The sequence below is a fragment of the Aspergillus niger genome (assembly GCF_000002855.4).
Source record: "Aspergillus niger supercontig An02".
Taxonomy (NCBI): domain Eukaryota; kingdom Fungi; phylum Ascomycota; class Eurotiomycetes; order Eurotiales; family Aspergillaceae; genus Aspergillus; species Aspergillus niger.
The window spans coordinates 1,974,296-1,996,531 of NT_166519.1; the positions used below are offsets into that span (position 1 = coordinate 1,974,296).

The 22,236-nt window shown below is 50.1% G+C and overlaps 10 protein-coding genes and 1 non-coding gene across 11 annotated transcripts; 7 read left to right on the forward strand and 4 right to left on the reverse strand.

Moving 5' to 3' along the window:
• The first annotated feature begins 667 nt into the window (after positions 1-667).
• Positions 668-739, forward strand: tRNA-Gly (TCC). The gene has a single exon. It is a non-coding gene; the product is annotated as a tRNA-Gly (tRNA).
• A 384-nt stretch (positions 740-1,123) lies between these two features.
• Positions 1,124-1,919, reverse strand: An02g08160 (uncharacterized protein; the record flags this gene model as incomplete). Its single annotated transcript, XM_001399911.1, has 3 exons — positions 1,124-1,373; positions 1,455-1,680; positions 1,781-1,919. The coding sequence occupies 3 exons, from the start codon at positions 1,917-1,919 to the stop codon at positions 1,124-1,126; spliced, it is 615 nt and encodes a 204-aa protein (XP_001399948.1).
• Positions 1,920-2,320: 401 nt separating this feature from the next.
• On the reverse strand, positions 2,321-3,317 carry An02g08170 (uncharacterized protein; the record flags this gene model as incomplete). Its single annotated transcript, XM_001399912.3, has 4 exons — positions 2,321-2,580; positions 2,638-2,856; positions 2,910-3,084; positions 3,144-3,317. The coding sequence occupies 4 exons, from the start codon at positions 3,315-3,317 to the stop codon at positions 2,321-2,323; spliced, it is 828 nt and encodes a 275-aa protein (XP_001399949.1).
• Positions 3,318-4,083: 766 nt separating this feature from the next.
• Positions 4,084-5,986, forward strand: An02g08180 (uncharacterized protein; the record flags this gene model as incomplete). The annotated part of the gene is made up of 8 exons (XM_059746440.1): positions 4,084-4,276; positions 4,313-4,385; positions 4,449-4,643; positions 4,701-4,866; positions 4,926-5,027; positions 5,078-5,207; positions 5,262-5,374; positions 5,432-5,986. The coding sequence occupies 8 exons, from the start codon at positions 4,084-4,086 to the stop codon at positions 5,984-5,986; spliced, it is 1,527 nt and encodes a 508-aa protein (XP_059600036.1).
• A 194-nt stretch (positions 5,987-6,180) lies between these two features.
• Positions 6,181-7,358, reverse strand: An02g08190 (uncharacterized protein; the record flags this gene model as incomplete). Its single annotated transcript, XM_059746441.1, has 3 exons — positions 6,181-6,279; positions 6,317-7,265; positions 7,324-7,358. 3 exons carry the CDS (start codon positions 7,356-7,358, stop codon positions 6,181-6,183), a joined length of 1,083 nt encoding a protein of 360 aa, XP_059600037.1.
• A 598-nt stretch (positions 7,359-7,956) lies between these two features.
• On the forward strand, positions 7,957-9,057 carry An02g08200 (uncharacterized protein; the record flags this gene model as incomplete). Its single annotated transcript, XM_001399915.1, has 2 exons — positions 7,957-8,341; positions 8,390-9,057. 2 exons carry the CDS (start codon positions 7,957-7,959, stop codon positions 9,055-9,057), a joined length of 1,053 nt encoding a protein of 350 aa, XP_001399952.1.
• Positions 9,058-9,716: 659 nt separating this feature from the next.
• On the forward strand, positions 9,717-12,489 carry An02g08210 (uncharacterized protein; the record flags this gene model as incomplete). The annotated part of the gene is made up of 8 exons (XM_001399916.3): positions 9,717-9,833; positions 9,894-9,934; positions 10,106-10,221; positions 10,326-10,407; positions 10,478-11,214; positions 11,294-11,717; positions 11,784-12,075; positions 12,133-12,489. The coding sequence occupies 8 exons, from the start codon at positions 9,717-9,719 to the stop codon at positions 12,487-12,489; spliced, it is 2,166 nt and encodes a 721-aa protein (XP_001399953.3).
• Positions 12,490-14,716: 2,227 nt separating this feature from the next.
• An02g08220 (uncharacterized protein) lies at positions 14,717-15,721 on the forward strand (the record flags this gene model as incomplete). Its single annotated transcript, XM_001399917.3, has 1 exon — positions 14,717-15,721. One exon carries the CDS (start codon positions 14,717-14,719, stop codon positions 15,719-15,721), a length of 1,005 nt encoding a protein of 334 aa, XP_001399954.1.
• A 210-nt stretch (positions 15,722-15,931) lies between these two features.
• An02g08230 (uncharacterized protein) lies at positions 15,932-17,774 on the reverse strand (the record flags this gene model as incomplete). Its single annotated transcript, XM_001399918.1, has 6 exons — positions 15,932-16,101; positions 16,196-16,356; positions 16,426-16,785; positions 16,856-17,176; positions 17,246-17,525; positions 17,597-17,774. The coding sequence occupies 6 exons, from the start codon at positions 17,772-17,774 to the stop codon at positions 15,932-15,934; spliced, it is 1,470 nt and encodes a 489-aa protein (XP_001399955.1).
• Positions 17,775-19,941: 2,167 nt separating this feature from the next.
• On the forward strand, positions 19,942-20,663 carry An02g08240 (uncharacterized protein; the record flags this gene model as incomplete). The annotated part of the gene is made up of 2 exons (XM_059746443.1): positions 19,942-20,129; positions 20,363-20,663. 2 exons carry the CDS (start codon positions 19,942-19,944, stop codon positions 20,661-20,663), a joined length of 489 nt encoding a protein of 162 aa, XP_059600038.1.
• Positions 20,664-20,727: 64 nt separating this feature from the next.
• An02g08250 (uncharacterized protein) lies at positions 20,728-22,083 on the forward strand (the record flags this gene model as incomplete). Its single annotated transcript, XM_001399920.3, has 3 exons — positions 20,728-20,741; positions 20,792-21,612; positions 21,683-22,083. 3 exons carry the CDS (start codon positions 20,728-20,730, stop codon positions 22,081-22,083), a joined length of 1,236 nt encoding a protein of 411 aa, XP_001399957.3.
• Between the last annotated feature and the right edge of the window lie 153 nt (positions 22,084-22,236).

The following is a 22,236-nucleotide window of genomic DNA, read 5'->3' on the forward strand; positions in this document are numbered from 1 at the left end:
TGTTGATGGCCATATGATATCTAGAAGTTGGTCTGGAATACACCAAGTCTTTGACGGACACATGATGTTTATAGTGTGTCGAGTGACTGTTATCGATCAAACGCGTTTCTCTGTACGTATATGATCTACGTCGATATGACCGATTCGTTATGACCTGTCTTTCTGAGAAGGGGTAAATGCTTCGTCAAATTTGGTCAATGATAGGCATGTATCCGGTAGAGTGTTGGCAGAATGCTCGCTGTCCATGCAAGTAGTTTATCGACCTGCCCCCACTACCCTTCGTACTGAGTGATGCAACGAAGTACTCGATTTCGCACGCAAATACTATGCATCACATCGTCTCTGTTAGGTAGCGATCATTTGCATATCTCCAGCTGCGAAGCTATGCCTTCCGAAGTAGCATACAGCAGCCACTCCCATTTGACATGGTCGTCTATTCCAAGAGACGGCCTAACCAAGTCAGCTTCGTGATCCCTTACGACGCCAGATAAACCGAGTCATGCAGATAACAATAGTGTATTTGCTCGACTAGGCCAATTGTCGAACTTAGTGGAACTGAGAGTGGTGTTTGCTATCCTTTTTCATATGATAATGGCTCCATTGCTCGATTGGACAGCTTTGAAAGGTTTGCCTATAGGTTGAAGTTAGTTACAGATTATAACAACAAGCATTGTTAGTCTAACGGTTATGATACTCGCCTTCCAAGCGAGTGGCCGGGGTTCGACTCCCCGACAATGCATTCTTTTTATTTTTCTTCGGCGGAATACTCCCCGTCCTGCGGAGACTCCTCTAGTCGCGATAATTGGTTTATCAATGTGAATGCAATTTTTGATAAAATACTTTTTGATTACACGGGTGATGAGATAAACTGCATATGCTGTTTCTCTCGTACAGTTTGGTAACCAACTTGTGTCGGTCGTGAAAGCGGGTTTGCATGCTAGTATATGACTTCCTACCGACACGTAGAGCCATGCCTTTCATGAGTCAAGAACTATAACTTTAACGGTAGGAGACACATATCCCATAAAATTTCGCTCTCTTTATCAAGACAGATGTTTATACCTTCTATCCAGACCATACACAGCCCCTTTCATACCCAAACGATCACGAACACCTACCCACCCTAACACCTCCCCTCCAAATGCACCCGAATCAGATCCCGATACTCCCCCGCCCTCGGCGTACTCTCCTCAATCCCCTGCACCTTCGCCGCATCATCCCAAAGTCTCAACTTGACCATCTCATCACGTAACGGATCCGTCTCGAAGGCCTCTAACTCAGCGCCCTTAAACGGCCCGCCCTGGAACTCTAGTGATTTCTTCGATGCGGACGACAATGTCTCGTAGTATGCTTTATTTGTGGCGGTAAGGTACCTATTCCGGTTGGTCATTATCTTCTCAGCTCGAAAGTTTAAAGACAGTAGTAGTAGGTGTTAGGCTAGGAGAGAATAATACCGCTTCGCAGGAACATGACTCTCCACTAACCGACAAACCTTCTCACTGAAACCCAGTGAACGAAGATATTCCGCTCCGATGGTTTCGTGGCCCATTCGGCCGACGTTCTCGGTGCTGTTACTGTTATTGGATTTCAGGTTCATTCGGACTTCCTTTGTGGATGAGAGGGGGATGATTTGGCCGATGTCGTGGAGGAGGGCGGCGAGGATTAGTTCGGGGGATGCGCCTGACATAGTTTGGTTTTTGAGTCTCTGTAATTTTCTATCGTTCTTCATCTTATGGTGATAATTTGGTGCTCTTGTAGTGGAGTGGAGTGTTTATCGTACCTGATTTCTGGGCTTGGTGCGCGGCTTGTAGACAGTGTTCAAGCTGACTGATGGATTCGCCGATGTAGTCGCCTTGTCCGTATTTCTCGAGGGAGTTTACGAGGTAGGTGGCTTTATCGAGGGGAGTTTCGGGAGTCATTCCGGAGAAGTAGGGGAGGAGGGTGATGTATGGAGGTGGTTTGCTTTGGGGAGAGGAGGATAATGAGGATGTGGGACTAGAGACGAAGGGGGGAGGGGTTATATAGGTACGATTTTCTGCGGGATTCATGAGCCCACGTGCTTTCGCTCTTATCAATTTTGTTTAGAGGTATTCTGGATTAGACTATAAAATATGATTCCGGTGCTGGAATGGTTGGAGATAGAATTCTTATTTGTGTCATTTAGTATGAAGTGTTGATCGTTTGATCTACATGGTTGACTGCTTCGCGATGTAGAACAGAATTTGTAAAATACTAGACTGCCGAATTGCTCGTTCCAAATATCTTCTTTCCCTTGTCCTTAGCAGGCTATACACCCACGGATTTACACCCTAAGTTTACGCTACGCCAGTACCGGCTGTTGACCCTCGACCGTAAGCATCGGGGAGCCATAGCCATACCGCATCCTGCCCTCTTCATACGACTCCCCCTCTTTCCGCATGTGTGTGGCAGGCCACAGCTTGCGACGATCCTCATAGTACTGATCGTGCAGGTCACCCTCGGCCAAGCGGTTGTATGTGGCATAAATTGCGCGTCGGTCCTTGGAGCTGGTGTTGGCGCCACTTTTGTGGGCAAGGTAGGAGCCAAAAACGAGAATGTCACCTGTGTAAGATGATGGTTAATGCCTGGAATATAGCAGTCATAATATAACAGACATACCCGGTTGCAGATTGCAAGGTGTCCATGTTTGGCTCTTGACCCACGTAGGTCCAATGCAGCGATCTTCTCCAAGGGGTACCTCCATGAGATGACTGCCGTCAACCACGTCAAGCCCACCATTTTCCGAAGTCATCTCATCAACAGCAGCAAGCACTGTCAGGTGCTTTATTTTCTTGACGTGAGTATATGCATTAGCGTCGATATGCGGGGAGAAGCCACCTGCGTCGCATTAATTGGTACCCTGTCAAGTGCAGTAGGTTTACATTTCTTACCACTACCAGCGAGTTTGTAGTTAATTTTCTCTTTGAAAAGAATCATTTCCTCTGTAGCTAGCTGACGGAGAACGCTCAAGATGCGTTCACCACGCAGAAAACTGTCGAAGCCAGCATGAGAATTGGCATAATTCTCAGTGCGGCAGAGAACTCTTTTGCCTTCCGCATTTACTTCCTGCAGCGGAAATTAGCTCGCCAGCCGTCTGCTAAAGAAAGGCGACACTATGATCTCACCTCATAAGGCATGTAAGTTGCATCTGGGGTTCGCGGAAGGTCATGCACTTCCTGAGTCCATTGTTGCAGGACCTTGGTCTCAGGATCATTGAAAAAGCCTCGGATGAGCAAATACCCCTTCTCCTGGTAGAACCGGAGCTGGTCCTCCGTCAGTGCATAATGGCTGTTATCCATGATGCCGGCGTTGTTGTGATGGGACTGATGCTTCGGTTCAAACCAGCAGAGAGCACATGTCCTTTTTCCTGACAGAGACTGGGGCCACCGCCCCCCATAAATCCTCTAATGCGAGCCCCTTCCTCGTGAACAGTACTTACATCCGGTTGCCGACCTTCATATGTCACCAAGCCGAGCCAGTGCGAAGCCCGAGTGCCAGAGTGGGGCATGTCGGAGCACGAGGCAGAAGTGTCAACGAGGGGTTACGCAGAGGCCAGGCACGAGACAGGCTGACCCTTGAACGTATCTCGAGGCATAGAACCACTCAGGATGCGATGAAAGGCCCATGTGCACGGGACGAGGCGCTATCATAGGGCGCGGGCCGTCCTGATAAGCCCCGCCAGGCTACGGCCTTCTTCCCTAAGCGAGGCGGAGATCCCCGCCAGGGCCCAGCCTGGACAAGGTATAGTCCATCCTTAGTTCATCCTTTCTGTTACATCAGATAGACCTCGACGAAAACTTTCCGCCTGCTGTACGGTAGGTGGGTTCGTCTGCCGGCAGCGATGCGACGCTATGTATCTCGTGCGAGCCATGCGGGCTGCTATTGGATAGCATGGCACGTTCTCGAGGAGTCCATTTCCTCTCCAGGGAACCCTGAGCTGCCGCGAAGTAGATGTCTTGGGAATGCAAGGGACAAGTTAAGGACAGACGATAATCCACGTAATTGCTCTGACTACTTTTGCTCGATGGGCACTCTGTGACAATCAACACCTTGCAGTTCCCTATCATGGCTGTATCGACCAATTGCTCCGCGACCGAACAGGTTGAAATCACCACGAAGTATAGCCATCAGGTAGAAATAACAAAGCAAGATGACACCGAAGCTATCGAAGACGGTGAGTCGGTGGCCTCGTCGGGCGTTTTGAACGTTGTCGTCTCGGGACTGGGGCTGTTCAGTGATGGCTATAATGCTCAGATCAGTGAGTGCACCTTTGGGCGAAACTTGTTATTCTCAGCCTGCCTAAGAAGTATCACTAATCTCAGTATCCGTGATGAAGTTGGCTACATGGAGCCCCTATTTTCTGTCTTGTTCGTCCTCACCAAAAACCCATGGTTTCGGACTCTCTAATAACGACATTATTGCACATTCAGGTACAAGAATACCATGTCCTCAAGCATCAAAACCAGATTATCAAACTCCTTTCTCATCGGTGAGATTTTTGGCATGCTGTTCTTCGGTGCTCTGATCGATCGAGTCGGAAGAAGAACAGGAGTGGTGGCTACTACATCGTTCTTGGTGCTTGGTATCATATTGTCTGCTGCAGCACATGGCACTTCAGAGTTGGGGTGAGGCTCGCTTCCACCGAATGAGTTATATCCTGGGAATACTGACTCGATGTTTAGGATGTTTTGGATGATGATTGTAGCTCGCGGCATCGCTGGCTTCGGCGCTGGCGGCGAATATCCCGTCTGCGCAACCGGTGCAACTGAAGCGGCTGATGAAACCGCCAATCTCCGAAAGAAGAGAGGATTTCTGGTCGCGTCAACCACGGATTTTGCGGTGGACATGGTACGTGTCCGGATACTATTAGGACTGAGCTCCACCTCACTAAACTGACCCATGCCTAGGGCTTTGTGGCTGCCGGTATCGTGGCCCTCATTGTTCTTGCTTGTTTCCACCAGGACATCAAGAGTGGTGTTTGGAGAGTTTGCTTTGGACTTGGCTTTGTGGTATGCTCTAAGACCCCTCAACACGAAGCGGTGTACTAAAATCGTGACAGATTCCGGTTTTCATGTGTTTCTTTCGGATACGTATGATCAACTCGAAGCAATATCGTAAGTACGCCATCAAGTCGCGATATCCATACTGGCTTGTCCTTTGTAGATATTGGAAACCGATCCTGGGAACCTGTAAGTGGTAGACCTGAGTATATTCTCTTTCCAGCAGAAGCCCTGATATCCCAGCTCTCGCTTGGTTCTGCTACGACTTTGTCACGTATCCGTTCGGACTCTTCACTTCGACCATCATCGCCCAACTAAGCCCGAACAATACGACAGTGGAGAATATTGGTTACGGTGTACGTGAAATAAGCAGCCGAATGTCATGATGTGGAGATGCTGATATGGTCCACCAGACTGTCATAAACTGCTTCTATCTTCCTGGCTGCCTGCTGGGAGGGCTCCTGATGGATAAGATTGGAAGAAAGCAGAACATGACCCTCGGCTTTGTGCTCTGGGGTGTATGGGGCTTCATCCTGGGCGGTGCTCTTCGTCCGATACAGTCGGTATTCCCGTTGTTCGTCGTCATGTACGGCATTTTCAACGCCCTGGGAGAGATGGGCCCCGGAGTGTCGACCTTCCTGTGTGCTGCAGAGTCATTTCCCACCCCTCTTCGTGGCCACTTTCTCGGTCTGGCCGCCGCAGTTGGAAAGGCGGGTGCATCAATCGGGACCGAGGTATTTACGCCCATCCAGAATTCGTTCTCGTCTACCGAAAAAGGTCAACAAGCTGTCTTTCTGATCGGGTCGGCTTTCTGTATGGTTGGTGCGTTGATAGCGTGGTTCTTGATTCCGGATATGTCGCGGGAGTTGGAAACAGAGGACGCCAGATTCAAGGCATATTTGGAAGAAATTGGGTACGATATCAGTTCATATGGGGAAGCACTTTGTGTCGAGCGGAAGGATAGCTAGTTGGGATTCGTAGGCCATGAGAAAAGTAGATTCCAGCGAAACGATGACGCGCGCAGTCTATAATGTCGATGAGGCGGTAATATGGTCTTTCTCTGGCAGTGGATCCGACGTTGATGCCGAGTAAACTTCGACCTCATCTGGTTCAGATGGGGAATCCGTTTCTTGGACAGCCCAAGCAATACATTCGCGCCACTCTAGTGGCAATTTCTGACGGACGGCATCCAAGATTCCTTTCCCCCAATATGCCATCCATATGTTTTCCCGTAACCAATGGAGAGTAACTGCATAATTGGCTAATATGACTAGAGCTAGAGGCTCTCCAGTGCGCACCATTGACCAGAACTCTGGGGGACTCATCACAGCAAAATACGAGAATGTCATTTTAGTGCGGCGATACATTACTGCCATTGCAAGACTGTGTCTCAAAGTTTGTATGGCCGGTTCATATACACCCATGCGAGCGGCTTTGGGCGTCATCGCAGCGCGTGAAAGGAGTTTGCTTAGCACATCCTCGAGCTCAGATGAAAGCACTGTTGGTGGAAACGGGTGTGGCAACATCAAGACGGACCAACGACTACGTGCCATCGTTTCGTGATCAGCTTTGACAAGAATAGATGATCCTCGAATGAGAGAGAAGACCTGGTGAAGCCTGTCTATAGGGTCTTCTGTAGGCTCGAAGGGACGCTGGATCCCAAAAGTGTAGAGGACGACAATGCATGAGAATGCAAAAACAGCATCATGATTTTCTGGTGTGATGTTAGAAAGGTGAGGCCGAAACATTGCGACACCAAGATCATGATGGCGGATAGCCATTACCGTGTGTCTCTGCGCTGAGACACCCTTCAGGGCCAAATGTAAGGCGCTTAGCCCCAAAAGGCCGTGCAACAGAAAGTTATGCTTGAAAGCCAACTCAGTAACCCACTCTCCCCAAAACGACTGGTTTTGGTCTTGTGGTATGATAACGTCCGTGATGCTTTTTGATGTGTGTAAGGCGTAGTGATTCATTAACTTTAACCGTTCCTTTTCTATGTCCGTAAAATCACACTCCACGTCAGAGTGTTCCGTTCCAGGTGTGGAAGCTGCAACAGACATCAGATCACTAGGGGAATTACTGCCATATCCGTCGGATATGCTAGATGATTGGTTATTGACGCGAGATGAGTTGTTACTGGCTTGATTCTGAGGCATTGCATTTCTGGGTGCGACGAACACCAAATTCGCTGTCTGAGTAGCCAAGGAGCAAGCCGAACCTATCCTTCTGCATCGGCCACATTGGGGTCTATCTTCGTCGCACTACTAGGGTGAGCACGGGACGCACACGGAGCCATGCAACCTACCTTTGTGCGATTCTTCTTGCACTGCAAACAGCCATGTCGGCTCTTGTTGTGGTAGCGCCTTTGGGGCATGAGTCGTGGTGCTATTAGACTGTGGCTGCCTAATGGCAACAGACCGATTATTCGGCTATTATTAGAAGCCTCAGGAGTGGTGAGGAGATAACGTGGTGGATGAACGGTGGAGACCCTTCCAGGAGAAGATACCTGTTATGATGGTATTGTTGGTGACGACATGAGCGCGCAGTGAAGCCTGGGTCAGCCCGATAACCGGTTATATTAATTAGATAGCTACCATAGCTCTGAGGTGAGAAGTGGCGCGGAGAGAGCAAGAGCGTATGTGAGCAGTGACCCGTGGATCATCGGCACGCTAGCCCTCATCCGGTAATTTGTACGTGGTACGGTCTATAGTACCTAATATCGAGCATCCTTTCAAGCTTTCTCTTTCGCTCATCTGTTTGTCAACGTGGAACATGCATCGGATATTAACTGATGTGCTACTCCTATCCCCGATAAACTCCTTAAATCCGTGCGAAGCATTTCACTTCCCTCCATATATGAGGCCTCCCAGACCTCGCTGCGCTGTTTCGAATTCGATACTCATCCTTCATAACCTTTCACTACCTATAGCAATCTACCATGGTCGGATTAGACGACGTGCATGCCTCTAACACTGCCCTAGTTCAGCGCCAGCCATTGGTTGCTGTTTTCTTTGGCGGTACCTCAGGCATTGGTCACTATACCCTGCGTGCCTTGGCCACGGCGGAAGCCAAGGGTGGCAAAGGCTTCCGTGCATATATCGTTGGCAGAAATATCAAAGCCGCTGAAGAAATTATCGCAGAATGTCGTGGCATTTGTCCCAACGCCCAGATCAGATTCTTGCAAACTGAGGATATTTCCCTAATTCAGAACGTTAATCGCGTCTGCGAAGAGGTCATTCAGATGGAAGAAAAGGAGCAAGAAGATCCAAGGATAGATTATCTCATGCTAAGTCAGGGAGGGCCTATCTTTCAGCCACGGAAAGGTGCGCCTAATACTATCTGATATGTCTGCACTTCTGACGGTTTCGCAGACACCAAAGAAGGTATCGACGTCACGATGTCCTTGATGTACTATTCTCGAATGAGAGCAATAACAAAGCTCCTTCCATTGCTACTCAAGTCGACTCTCCCCGCAACAGTCGTTTCGGTCTTTGCAGCAGGCTACGAGCAAAAGTTATTTCCCGACGATCTCTCTTTGCGCGATCTAAATAACTATAACTATTTGACTGCTCGCTCACATATGATATACATGCATGTATGCTTCATGGAAGCTTTGGCTGAGCAGAACCGAGGGAAGCTTAGTCTGATTCACATCTTCCCTGGCCTCGTGTTAGGGCCCGGGTTTGAAAAACATGATTTGCCCCTTTGGTTTAGGGTGCTGTGGCGTTACATTTTTGTTCCCTTCTTTGCACCGTTCCTTACTATTCCACCATCTGAGAGTGGTGACAGAATGTTGAGCCTTGCATCGTCTCGTTATCCGCCACGAGGAGCAAGTTCGTCGCAGAACCAAGGGGAGACTACTATGGGGACGGATGGTAAGCTTGGAAGCGGTGTATACTCCCTTGGTAAAACGGGAGATACCAACTACAACGCCAAGTACTATGAGAAGATCGACAAGGACCAACTAAGGCAGAAGGTGTGGGATCACACTATGAGCGCTTTTGAGACTATCGAGGCAGGGGAAGTTTTCGCGGATTGAATCCTTGGCGGGAGGGGGTCTCGTGAATGGTTTAGGGAATGAATTGTTTTATTAAACTTTGACTGTTGGGCTCAGATTGTAGCAATTTGCGGAGACTAATCCGCCGTTGCGATTTAGATGATTTGAGCTTCACTGGAGTTCGGTAAATACAATCTGCGGCTATCTGGCTTAAGTTAGGACTATCTCAAACCGTGTTAATTTGCTCTGGCCGAGTGCAGCATATCTAACTCCAGCTCCGAGCTTACACTCGGAGATCCCGGCAACTCCGCGGAGGGCCCATTCATGTCCGGGAACAGCCTCCGGACATAGCCTCAACTACGGAGTATACAAAAAGGCGACCTTTCCCGTCTAAATACAGATGCTCAGATAACCATCGACTACTTTTAAGAATACCCAAGCTCCACCTGATCGTCACGACATGCCCAATCCCGCAGCCGCCGACCTTGTGGCCTTAAATTCGTCAACGCTTGGCACTGCGATGCCAGAAGTGACTCTACCGGATGGCAGCAAAGTGCAGACAGGCACAGTGGGGTGAGTGATCCTTCAAATTCTCTAATTTATTGCTTTGAAATATGCACTGAACTAAGGTCGAGTCTAGAGCACTGCTGGTCAACATTCGGGCATATAATGACGCACATGCAGCTGGGGACAAAGTCAAAATGGACACGCTCAGGATGGCCCTTAGAGCCGCGATCCCGCTGTTGACGAAAGTGGGCATGTTTGACCTATTTCCGCCGGAGGAGTGGATACAAGGGGATAATGAAGGGCGAAAGCTGGTGGGGCAGATGTATCTGGAGTTGATGGAGTCAGCGTGAATGTAGTTTGTTCCCTATTAGTTTGACCTCAATGACTTATGGAGAGTTTTGCTAGAGTTATGGTTAGTCAACTCATTATCTCCGAATCTCTTGCACATACCTCTGGACGCGATACCAAATCAAGTTAGTTCCCGCTCTAGAAGCATTCAGTCTCGGGCAGGTCAGGCCTGCTTCTTGATTTACCCGCCCTCAACACTTGCTTCAAACTCTCGCTTTCAACTATGACATTATAGTAATGAGTTGATCACTGCCTTAAATATCGGTTGTCTATTGCAAAAATGCCAGACTCTAATCTGCGCAGCCGCCAATATCGATCAAATGCATTTCGCCGTAATGGGTCATTGCAATCGTGCGAGCCGTGTCGCAAATCTAAGTTGCGATGCGACCATGAGAGACCAGTCTGCGGCAGATGCCTAACAAAGAATATGGTATCGGAATGTTTTTATCATCCAGCACCGATGACGAAGAATTCGGCTGGAGGCTTGACCAAGTCTGCCCGAAAGCCACGAGGGAGAAACAACCAGTCAATTGCAAGGTAACAACCCTCCAATCACAATAAAGTATGCATGGAATCCAGCGCACAAATTGTGCTGACATTGTTATAGCTCTCCAAGCTCAGTAGCAGCCATAGAGAGCGCTCTTCCAAGCCAAAATACTACGTCGGAGCTGCCCTCTGCTTCTCCTGGATACTTGGGCTCGACAAGTTACTCAGCCATTCTTGCGGAGCATCGTCCCGATTTCTCTCTCAATGTAGATAGCAGCTCCATGTCCACCGCAGTGACCCATTCTATGGAACCCGAACGCCTCCAGACTGGAGTGCGGTTGCTAAAGCTACTTCATAACCTCACAATATGCGATATGTTGATCCGGAGATTTTATACCCGAGTCCTTGTTGCTGTCATTCCAGAGATCGTCACAATGTCTATTGTACGCTCCGCTCGGAATGTTCTCGGGGCCCTTGATTTCACCGGTGATGTCGAGAATCAGCTTCAACACACAGTTCGTAAGGTGTCGCAGAATACTTCCAGGCCGCTGCCCAACTATAGGTCGATGACAGTGGAGCGATATTGTGCTTCGTTTACCGAGCAAAATTTACGTTGGGAAGCTATAGGCATTATATTCGCAACTGCTGGTATGTCGCTCTCATCGACACCCGAGAGTGACCCAGATCTAAACCAGGTGGCGGCGGACTCCTCAGCCCGGGAGAGACTTCGCGCTCAGCTTGTCGAAGCGAGCAGCACCTGTCTCACCTTTTGCGACCAGGCTTCTTCAGTCAATGAGCTATTGGGATTTTGCCAGTATAGCAGCTTTGTACTTCTCACCCATGTCTACGGTGACTCAAGTAAGTACAGAGGCCTTGCTTCTTCAATATGTTCTTCCTAAGACGTAGCATACATACACTAACTGTCATCTGAATATAGGCTATCAAGCCTGGCGTCGCCTTCGTGAATTATCCGCTACAATCTATGCGGCTGGTCTTCATCAAGAGAGTCTTATGGGCGATGATTGCCCTTTCTTTCTTCGACAATGGAGAAGATTGTGCTTTGCTGCTGCCTTCTCGGCAGATAAGAATCAAGCCACATTCGTGGGACGACCGCCATCCATAAACTACCGCTACAGCACACTAACACCCCCGCTGGATATTAGCGAAAGAACGATAGTCCAGGGTGGGGATGAGCTAGTCGCGGCAATTTCAAGATTGGATGGCTTCGGATGGGCATCCAAAGATGAGGTCGACCGAGCAAGTGTACTCCGTCTCCGTTTCATCTTCGCCGTGTTCAGGGAGCGAGCTCTCGAGATAGCCTTAGGGACCAGCGAGCACAGTGATACGGTGCAGAAATCCAAGTGAGTCGGCCTCATACCCTGGCTCTCATGCAAGTGCAAATGGCTTCGTCGCTAAATCATTTGAAGTGAAATTATAAAGCAAGCGCGGGAGTCATGGGCAGCGTGCCCCGTCCGTCTCCGTTACGACGTGCCTGCGGAAGGAACCGAGTCGGAACCTCCAGCAAAGTCGTTTACCCTGCTTCATATTCACCTCGACTATCTTTATACCCTGTTCCTTCTGCAGAGGACTGTTGTTAAACGCACAAATACCGGGCATGAGGCTCTTTTCGATACGTCACGAAAAATGTTGTCTAATATTATCAAAGGCAACGTTGACAGTGACCCAGCCCTCGACTTGAGTAGACATCGTGCTTGGATTGTAAGTCGAGTACCTCTTGCAATATACTTTTCTTTTCTGTACATTAACATGGTGCAGTTTCTTTACTACGGCCTCCCTAGTGCCAGCGTTCTCATCCTCGAGCTCCTTCACCAGAATCAGGGAATTGGGACATATACTACTGCGTTACCGCGAGCTGAGATCATCCGGAATCTGAGTGTTTTCATATCATGCCTCTCCTGGGTAGCGCGACCGGGGCATGGCAATTACCACACGTGCAAGGAAGCGGAGAGGAAGTTGTCCCATATTCTCGACCAGGTTCTTGATCCTCAGCCCATCGAGGACATGGCTTTCAACGATGCCACCTCTGGCCTGTACAGTCTCCTGGACTGGTACCATCCCAGCAATCCCAACAATTGGGACTTCAATTCCGAGTATCTACCTTTGCAAGACTGACTTTTGTGAGAGCTGCATAGTTCTGTAAACATATGGGTATCGCATTAATCATCAAAGGTCATTAACTCATGAAAGAGGATCCCAACTATCGCCCAGGACCAACCAATGGGAACCCACATATGGACTGGCCCATGTCTTCTATAATACCGAAGAGAAGCAGACAATGCTGCCCCTCGTGACCGACAAGACTTGAGTGGAGTAAGACCGGCGCGGGGTGAAGGCCCAGACCCAGACAAGACACCAAAACGCCGCATGAACATGGAGAAAAAGTCGGTCGCATTCACACCATCCACACAAACTCATTACTTGGATGGGTCTCTTGGACGTAATATGCTCTATGGCAGAGTGGACAATTAAAATGGTCTTGCAGATACCACTTTTCCAGACACTCTCGATGGAACACGTGCAGACATTTGAGTTCCCGGATTTCCTGGCAGCGCAGAACCGACTCGAGGCAAACAACGCTGTCAACGGCATCGTTAGTGGGCGAACAACTTGCTAGCGTTGCCGCTAATTCAGCCGTTGGTCGGCGGATGCAAGTTAAACGTACCATATGAAGTCGCCATCAACACCTTCGGACGGTAAAAGCGGCCCTTTAGCTCGCGACCACCAGTCTTCTAATGTCCGAGTGGGGGAGACAGCATCCAGCTTGCGTAGTTTGTCGTTTGAGCTGCCTTTGCTTTTGAGAACCGGATGGCGATCACGCCGATTGACGAAAAGGGTCAAACTATTGAATTTAGGGTATTAGTGGCGCGAATGCGATCATGACCATCATCGGGCACAAAGATGATTAGGGGCTGGCTAAATACTCACAGCAAACACATGATGATTAAGGTCGCGACTCCTAGTCCGATTCCCAAGACAATGGCCATGTGGTGATTCACCTGAGTGTTATCCTTTTTCTCCGACAACCCCATGTTCCTCGCCGCGGGGACTCGGTGTGGACGGGTTGCGAGCGAGCGAGAGAGGCGACAATCCTCAACCGAGGCTGAGGATGTCTTTCCTGATGGTTATATTCTGCCTTCTCGTTAATTCTGAAGAGAATTGTTCCACGGTCCCGAGGATTCTGGCCGCTAATAAAGGACACGAGCCACCAAACGTTGTGCCTCTGATCGTCGTCACCTGGCGGGGTATGCGCCAACCATGCTTTATCAGGCCATCCCGAAGCCATCAATCAGCAGATGCTCGTGAGACGTGCATTTCCCACGGTCGCTGACGCCCGAATATTCAGGAAAAAGGAATGGGGGGCGTGACTGAATAACACTTCAGTTTTAAGATCAGGAAATCACAGTGCTATCGCCATCACCATGACAACACAAGGTTCCTTTTGTCTGGCTTCAGACTATGTGCCACCCACGAGCTTTATTCCCTTGAAAGCCCAGCCAGAGGCATCTGGCTGCCTGCATTCCACGCCTGTTTCCCCCAGGTCATTCGGCAGCAGCTTCTCCCAACTACTAGCGCAGGTTGCCGCTGGGGGGGGGGGGGGCTCAGCAGCGCACATCCATCACTCTAAACGATGCTACTAACCCTATGGCACTGACCGTCGGGCGATCGCTGCAAGCATTGATTCATTCCTTCCCATGCGCCCCGGACTAACTTCCTTGGCGCGGTTGCAAGGGAGATTTCGATGGATGGTCGGCTGAGCATGATTTTGGTGGCGGTCGCACTAGCCAGAAGCCAGCAAATTAGCAGGTCATGCCATGTCGTGCCAGGTCATGCCACGGCTGCCGATCCACACAGATCCCCCGGATGTGCAGCTCACGCTCGTTGTTACCCATGGCTATGACGCAGCTTGCTCCTGTCTTGTATAAACAACACGGTTATCCGGATCTTCACACTCGCTGATCGGGACGCCGAAGACAACACACACTGCTGACTCTGCATCAACTGGCTTCCCCCTTCTCGGGGATTGGACTGTCTAGCTTACTTCAAAAGGTTATGTTTCCTTTGCACGCTTATAGGCCGCAATGTCGGTAGCCCAATATCCCAAGTTGACTTGTCCCTCATTACTACCCGCCTAAAATGGCGCCGTCCTCAACTTATGAAGCAGCATGCCCCTAGCTATCCCTTACCAGAGGCGTTGGTCGCACAACACCTTTGACTCAAGGAGCTGCAATTCCACTTAAGTCTGCATTGTTCGACAACGGGCTTCCTACCCTCACCCGGATAGCAATTTACCCACCCGTACAAGCGGAGACCAACTCTTCACTACAACAGTCCCATAACCATGGCCTCCCCCGCGCAAGCCATCACGCTCGAAGAGCACGCGATATTCCCATCCCTCGAAAGCAACAACTTCTTCTACGACAACACATGGAAGATATACCCCGAATGTCGCAACCTCGCAAAGGACCACTCCAAAGCCCGCCTCGCCAACATGGACGCCGGCAACGTCTCCTACCAGATCCTCTCCCACCTGCCCGGCGGTATCGCCTCAACAGACCCCGCCCGCTGCCACGCAGCCAACAACGAAATGGCCGCCGCCATAAAACAGCACCCAGACCGATTCGGCGGCTTCGCAGCGCTCCCGATGGCGTACCCCCTCGAAGCCGCCCAAGAACTCCGCCGCACCGTCACTGACCTCGGCTTCCTCGGTGCCCTAATCGACAATCACCTCCCCGACGGAACAACCCACTACGACGACAAACGGTTCTGGCCCGTCTTCGCAGCCGCCGAATCCCTCGATGTCCCCCTCTACATCCACCCTTCCACTCCGTCCCCGGAATCCATCCAATCCCGCTTCTCCGGCAACTACCCCCTCCCTGCAGAACTGGGCCTCGCGTCCGCAGCCTGGGGCTGGCACGAGAACGTAGGGCTGCACATCCTGAAACTCTACGCGGCAGGCGTCTTCGAGCAATACCCTAAATTAAAGATCGTAATCGGACACATGGGCGAGCTGCTACCAATCATGTTGCATCGGGTTGCGAGGTTGGGGTTTTTCAAGGAGTTGGCGGCCTCGAGACGCAAGGGGATTATGGATGTTTGGAATGAGAATATTTGGGTTACGACAAGTGGGGTGTTTAGTATTGAGACGCTGATGATGCTGTTGCAGGTTACGAAGGTGGAGAGGGTGATGTATAGTGTGGATTATCCGTTTGAGGATAATGTTACGGGGAAGGAGTTCTTGAAGAAGGTGAGGGAGTCGGGGAGGTTGTCGGCTGAGGAGGTGGATTTGATTGAATTTGGGAATGCGAGGGAGTTTTTGAAGCTGGGGAGTAGGGCGTTTCTTTGAGAGGGGGTAGAGGTTTGGATGGGTAGATATGCAAGAGTAGAAGAGAAAAGAGTTGTTATGGTATAGAACGAGACCCCATATACTTTCTGGTGGTGAAAATAGAGACACTGTGCGATTCAGTTGATCATGACCGGCCCCCCCACTTCTTTGATACCATAACACACTCCGTCATGGTCACACAGTACTCGTATGCTCAACATTAATAACCGATTACCCCGTCTCCTCTGCCTTCTCAGTCTCCACTGTTCCTCCCTTGGCAGCCACATCCTCAGGAAGCATTCCCAGGGCACGACCACCAAAGAGTAGATCGATCTCTTCGAGTGATTTTTGATTTGTCTCTTTAAAGAAGAAGTAGACGGTTGGGAGGGTGATGCATACGTCTGTTTCGATTCCGATGATTAGCAGGCAAGCAGTAAGTGAAAGGAAGGGAAAAGGGAAAACCAAAATGGGAAAGGAGGAGGATGGGTCACTCACTCCACGCCGCAAACACGAAATAAAACTTCCACTGAATTTTGTCCAGCACGATCGGGGAGACCTGGTTCCAGAGAGTGCTTACGGCCCAGTTGCCGATTGCAGTGGCGAAGGCGTTTCCTCGACCGCGGATTTGCATTGGCATTACTTCTGCCATGTAGACCCTATATTATAGATGTCACGTTAGAGAGAGAAAATGTCTGTGTCAATTCAGAGTGGGGAGAGGCACTAACCAACTGCAAGGACCAAATGACAGAGAAAAGATAACAGTGATGCAGAAGATGAAGAAAACACCACCGATACTGTATCCCTTTCGAGTGCCGTCCAGGTTCTGCGAGTAGAGAGCTGCTTCGCAGACCAGGGCAATGGTGATAGCGATTGTTCCGAACAACATGGGCTTGCGGCGCCCAACTCGGTCGAGAAGGAAAAAGATGAAAATGAAGTTCGTGATGGGACCGACGCAGTTGTAGATTCCTGCTACGAGGGTGTTGCGGTTACCAGTGATGCCGAGGGCATTGTACATGATTGTTTGATAGTAGTTCACGACGTTGACGCCTGTCATCTGGGTGAATACTTGGACGGCGATCCCGTGCCTGTTTGGGTGGGGGAGTTAGTCAAATGCGGGGTTGAATATTAAAATGTTGGTACGACAAGGAAACGCACATGAGTCGGGTTCGCCATTGGGGCACACGAAACATGATGAGCCAGCCGGGAACTGTGACAGCTTTTTCGGCTTCAATGGTGGTTTTGATCTCGTTGTACTCAGTCTGAATCCAGTCCTCGTTGGTGCCGTCGAAGTGAAGTCTCCGGAGGATTTTCATGGCTTCCTCGTAGCGTTCCTTTTCGATCAGGTACCGAGGTGACTCGGGCATGAAAAACATGCCTATAACCAGGAGAACTGCAGGGACTGCCTGAAAGGCAAGCGGGAATCGCCATTGGAACTCGCTGGTATTCGGTGCATGAAGGGAGCCGTAGCCGACCCAGCTAATCTTAGGTTAGTATTTTTCTTCCTTGAGAGACACTCTGCTTCGGTTGAGATGGTGGTATACATACGTACTGACAATGAATCCAACACCGATCATCTGCTGGGCAAGACCGATGATGAACCCACGCGAACGGGGATGAGCGACCTCTGCTTGATACACTGGAACAGACATCGACATGAGACCAACAGCCCAGCCGGCCAGAATGCGACCAACAAGAATCATAGCCAAATTCTTCGCTGACGACTGGAGAATAGCGCCAATCATGCATATGAAAGCACCCATTTGGATAGTGAACTTTCGTCCGAAGCGATCCATCGTCAGCCCTCCCTGGAGCGCACCAATGCAAGCTAGCAGCTATTGTTAGCCAGCGGCACAATGCACGGGATGAACAGAGACCAAGCCAGAAAGGATGACCTACCACCCCCCGAAAATGTGCTGTTGATAGCACCGATGATGGATGATGTCTGGGTGGTGTTGAAGAAAGCCAGAAAGTTTTTAGACTCGATTACGTCCGTCATAACACCGCTGTCGTATCCGAACAGAAATGACCCCGTAGCTGCAAATGCAGCCAGGCCAATTGTAAAGTATCGACCCATCTTGAGACACCGATGGATATGTTATTATGGTGTGTCAGTCTCTTATGCCATGAAGTCGCGTTAAGTGGGGCCTTGAACAACAGAACTTATAAAGAAGAAAAAGCCACAGGAAAGGACCCCGAGCGGGGGTGGGGTAGACAACATGGCCTATATACGTGATCCCTGTTAAGCCTTATTGCGGGATCGAATCCATGTGGATTGTAGCGAGCTCATCGCTTTGCATGCGTCAGACTGGGCACGGGTTGACCGGTGGACGAAAAGGCCGATGGCGAAGCGAGGGTTTGCAGGAAGCTTGAAAATCCGGGGTGGCCAGCCGGCCCGGGACTAGTACGACCACCTCGCTCCTGATTGCGTCCACTCCAAAGTAGTAAGCTTCCCCAGCCGATATGATTGGCGTGTAACACACTAACACAAGAAGCGCCGGTCCGGTCAGCCCGTGCGGTTGCAGTCCGCTTGAGGGAATCTGGCGGCCAGCCGGAGAAGGATTCTGCCTCAATGACAGCCACTAGTGTGTCCCGTCCGTCCAAACCGAGCTTTTGATAAGCCAATAGGGTATTTGAGTTCCGGTTCTCCAGGTTTCGGGTATGGTGACTACCCAACCTTCTGGCCACTGCTTTCTATAATTGTTCTATTGCTCGTCCGGGGTAGCGGCCCAGGTTGCCGAGGCAGACAGGCATGAAGCGAGCAGATTGGCAGACTAGCAGTGGTCTAGGCTAGTCTAAATTTGAGATTAATCCTGACATGCCGCATGAGCAAACAGGGTGCTGCGGTGACAGGTTGGAGTATAGAGCAGAAGTTGAGGCGGGAGGTAGTCTTTGGCCGGGCACATGATGTCCCCACGTGCCCCTGAGTCTTCCTTCTCTACGATTGTCTGCGCCTCACCTCCATTCTGATTTCTGTCATAGAAGACTATCGTGCAGCACCAGGGACAAAGGCTTAGATGCGGGGTAAGCATGATAGCAACTACTATTCCTTTAGAATCCACTAACATCCGCTCATCTCATGCAGCCTCAAAGCAAGCAAGCTGGCCACGCACGAATACCCTTTCGGACAAGGAGAAATAGCCGACTGGTTAAATGCAAGGCAAGCGTGGCGTTTCAATGGAAACTCAGAATGGATCTCACGTTTCGATTGACGGAAACTGGTCAGCCAAGCCAAAAGGATCACAGCTTATTGAAGCTATTCGCACCAATCCGACGAAGAACGGATGCCCGATTCTTTTTCAATAACCATAGAACTCCCGATAATACTAAAAAACAGTAGCCTCTGTTCCATGAGTGATGCCTTAAGGGCGAACATGTAGGTCTGGATAGATTTGGGAGACATCAATCTTTGTTGCCTGGGACGTTTAGTTACGGATTAAGCATTAATAATCAGAATCGATCACGCCAGACTTGGGAAGCTTGGCCATATCTTAAAGCACGAGTTTTACCAAGGCCTACTGCAATCCTGATCGGTCACCCTGGTTTTAGTCTCTACAAGATTTGGGGGAAAGGATGAGAGAGATAGTGGATGTCAAAGAGAGGCGCAAAAGAAGAACCCAATTAAATCTAAGCGTACAAAATCTTCCGTTCCTTATTATTACCATGACATGTCTTGGATAAGTCAAAAGCATGCCACCTTTGAAAACCAAATAAACCCACATGATATTAATTTAAGCTTTGATACTATAAATCGCCTGTTCAATATCTAACAGCTCATCAGCTCGCTTCACAGGTCCTCCCCAGCGCACTCCTCCTTCGGCGTCAACCGCCCAATTGCCACTCAACTGCCATCGACTACCACTCTCTGTAGGCTTGTTCCAGATCCCCCTTTCCCAACCTAGCTTCCCGATAGATAAAAGTCCAGCTGGACTCAGGACATGGCTCCACGAAGTGACGCCCAGGCCCCATTGCGCATAGATCTTGCGATCAGCATCGACGATGACGGTCACGGGGTTGGAACCCGATTCACCGGTTCCGCCAATAGACTCCAGCCATCTCTCCGTTGATGGCTGGTCGCTATGCGATACAGCGACAAAGTTGATCTCGGAGTGATTTTCAGCGGCAGTGCGCAGCTCGAGAAAAGTTGCTTCCGCCACTTGCAAATATCGTTAGTTTGATGGTAGACTGCGCTTTTTTAGAGGCGTCACTGACCAGGACATCCACAGTGCCTGAGGAATGAAATAATGGTTGGTCTGTTGTTGTTGGCTGGGAGGGGCAGTTCCGGGCAAGAGGGAGCTTTATCCCCAGCCTGTGGTGCAGGAGAGAGCTGCACAGGTGGCGGCGAGAGCCACGAGGCGGCTTCTTGCGACAATGACATATGTGTCTACTACTCAGTACTGACACTGAAAATAAAACGACAGTCAGGGACTATGTATGTTTGAGGTGAGAAAGTTCTGTCGGACTCCATCTCATAATGGTGAGCTAACAGCTCGGCCCAGCCCGCGCGCCCCAGACTCCGATTGAAGAATGCCGTCAGGGTCCCACCAAGCTTGACTCGGTCGACCAAGTCATCGCTGCCGCCTAGTCAGAATGCTTCTTCATCCATTAAGTTTATACGCCATTCAATGCAAGGGAAGGGAAGATGTCCTCGACACCTCGGTCTAGTACTGTGCCACCAATGCTTACCTCTTCGCCGCGATCGGATTCATTCATCCGGGCGAGACAACCAAGTCTTGACTTAGAACACGATCTTCTCTCCACCCGTGGCCAACGCCTCGGGGGACTAATACGACGGCGCTCTCTCAGCGTCCAAAGCGCCGATAATCCTTATGACAGTGAAAGGCTTGAAGATTCCATTCAAGATCGCGGGGATAGGCCTGTTGCTTTTGAGCGCGCTAGGCGACTCATCGGCGAGAGCAGGCCTATTTATCGTTGGTATGCCATTTCCCCTCGTTTCACAGCTTAGTTAATATGTACTAAAGGGGAAATGCAGGCAACATTTCTATCAGGACCCTACTACGCTGAAGAAAATGCCAAAGGCCATGTACGTCCCCGTCTATGGCTCCAACGCTGTGCGATCTGACACGGCAACAGGCGCGAGTATTACGAGCGCAACAACGATCTGATATCGCAATATGTCTTTATTGACAGATTGCTGGACTCCTCTCTCCCCCATCGTCTGATTGTGGACTATCACAGCAACCAGCCAGGAGAGCCCCCAGTCTCAACCAACGGCCGGGCATATGACGCAACCTCCTACGGCACAGGAGATACCAAAGCATCCGGTAAAATCAAGAGAACTCCCCGAAATCTCTATCGCATTCCCAGCGAGAACGAGACATCTCCACTCCTGCCCCCGATGATCGAAGAACGAGTAGCATCACCCCCAGACATCATCCCCACAAACGATGAGTTCGTCGACAGCAGCGACCGTATAGTCACTGTAGCAATATACGTCAACTTCATCGCCAACGTCCTCCTCCTAGTCGCAAAGATTATTGCTATGACCATGACAAACTCTCTATCCGTCCTGGCCAGCTTAGTCGACGGGGCACTGGACTTCCTCAGCACAGCCATAGTCTGGATCACAACCACCTTGATCCGTCGACAAGACCGCTCCCGATACCCGATCAGCCGTCGCCGACTCGAACCACTCAGCGTATTAGTCTTCGCCGTCGTAATGGTGACATCTTTCGTCCAAGTCGCACTCACATCCTTCACACGCCTCATTTCTTCCGACCGCTCCGTCGTCGATCTATCCCTCCCTTCCATCGCTGTCATGGCCAGCACAGTTATCGTCAAGCTCATCTGCTGGTTCTGGTGTCGACTGATTAAGAACTCGAGCGTCCAAGCACTAGCACAAGACGCCATGACGGACGTAATCTTCAACTTGTTCAGTATTCTCTTCCCTCTCAGTAAGTTCTTCCTGCCCTCACCCTAACTTCTCTCAACCCAAACCACACCACTAACCAATACAACAAAAAGTCGGCTCCCTGACCACAACCTGGTACATCGACCCGTTAGGCGGTCTTCTCCTGTCCCTGTACATAATCTACAACTGGAGCGCCACAGCCAGCGAACACATCGGCCATCTAACAGGCGCCGCAGCATCACCCAAAGACCACAGTATTCTGCTGTACATGACGATGCGGTTCTCGAAAGCAATTCTCAAGATCCAAGATCTAAAGGCCTATTACGCAGGAGATCGGCTCAACGTCGAGGTGGATATTGTCCTGGACCCGAAGACCAGACTCCAAGATAGTCATGATGTTGGGGAGAGTCTGCAGTATATGGTGGAGAGTGTGCCTACGGTGGATAGGGCATTCGTGCATATTGATTACGATCCGTGGAATATTCCGAGTCATATGAACCAGATTGAGGGGTGATTTGATTTTGTTAGTATTTGTATTATTATTATTTGGATGGATCGAGGTGCGTCGTGGACTAGTGAAGCAGGGTTAATGGTAATTGTTGAATTAAATTTGGTCGTGGCTTTTGCTTTTAGTGACTATGCAGTAGTCGTAGGACTAGTAGAAAAT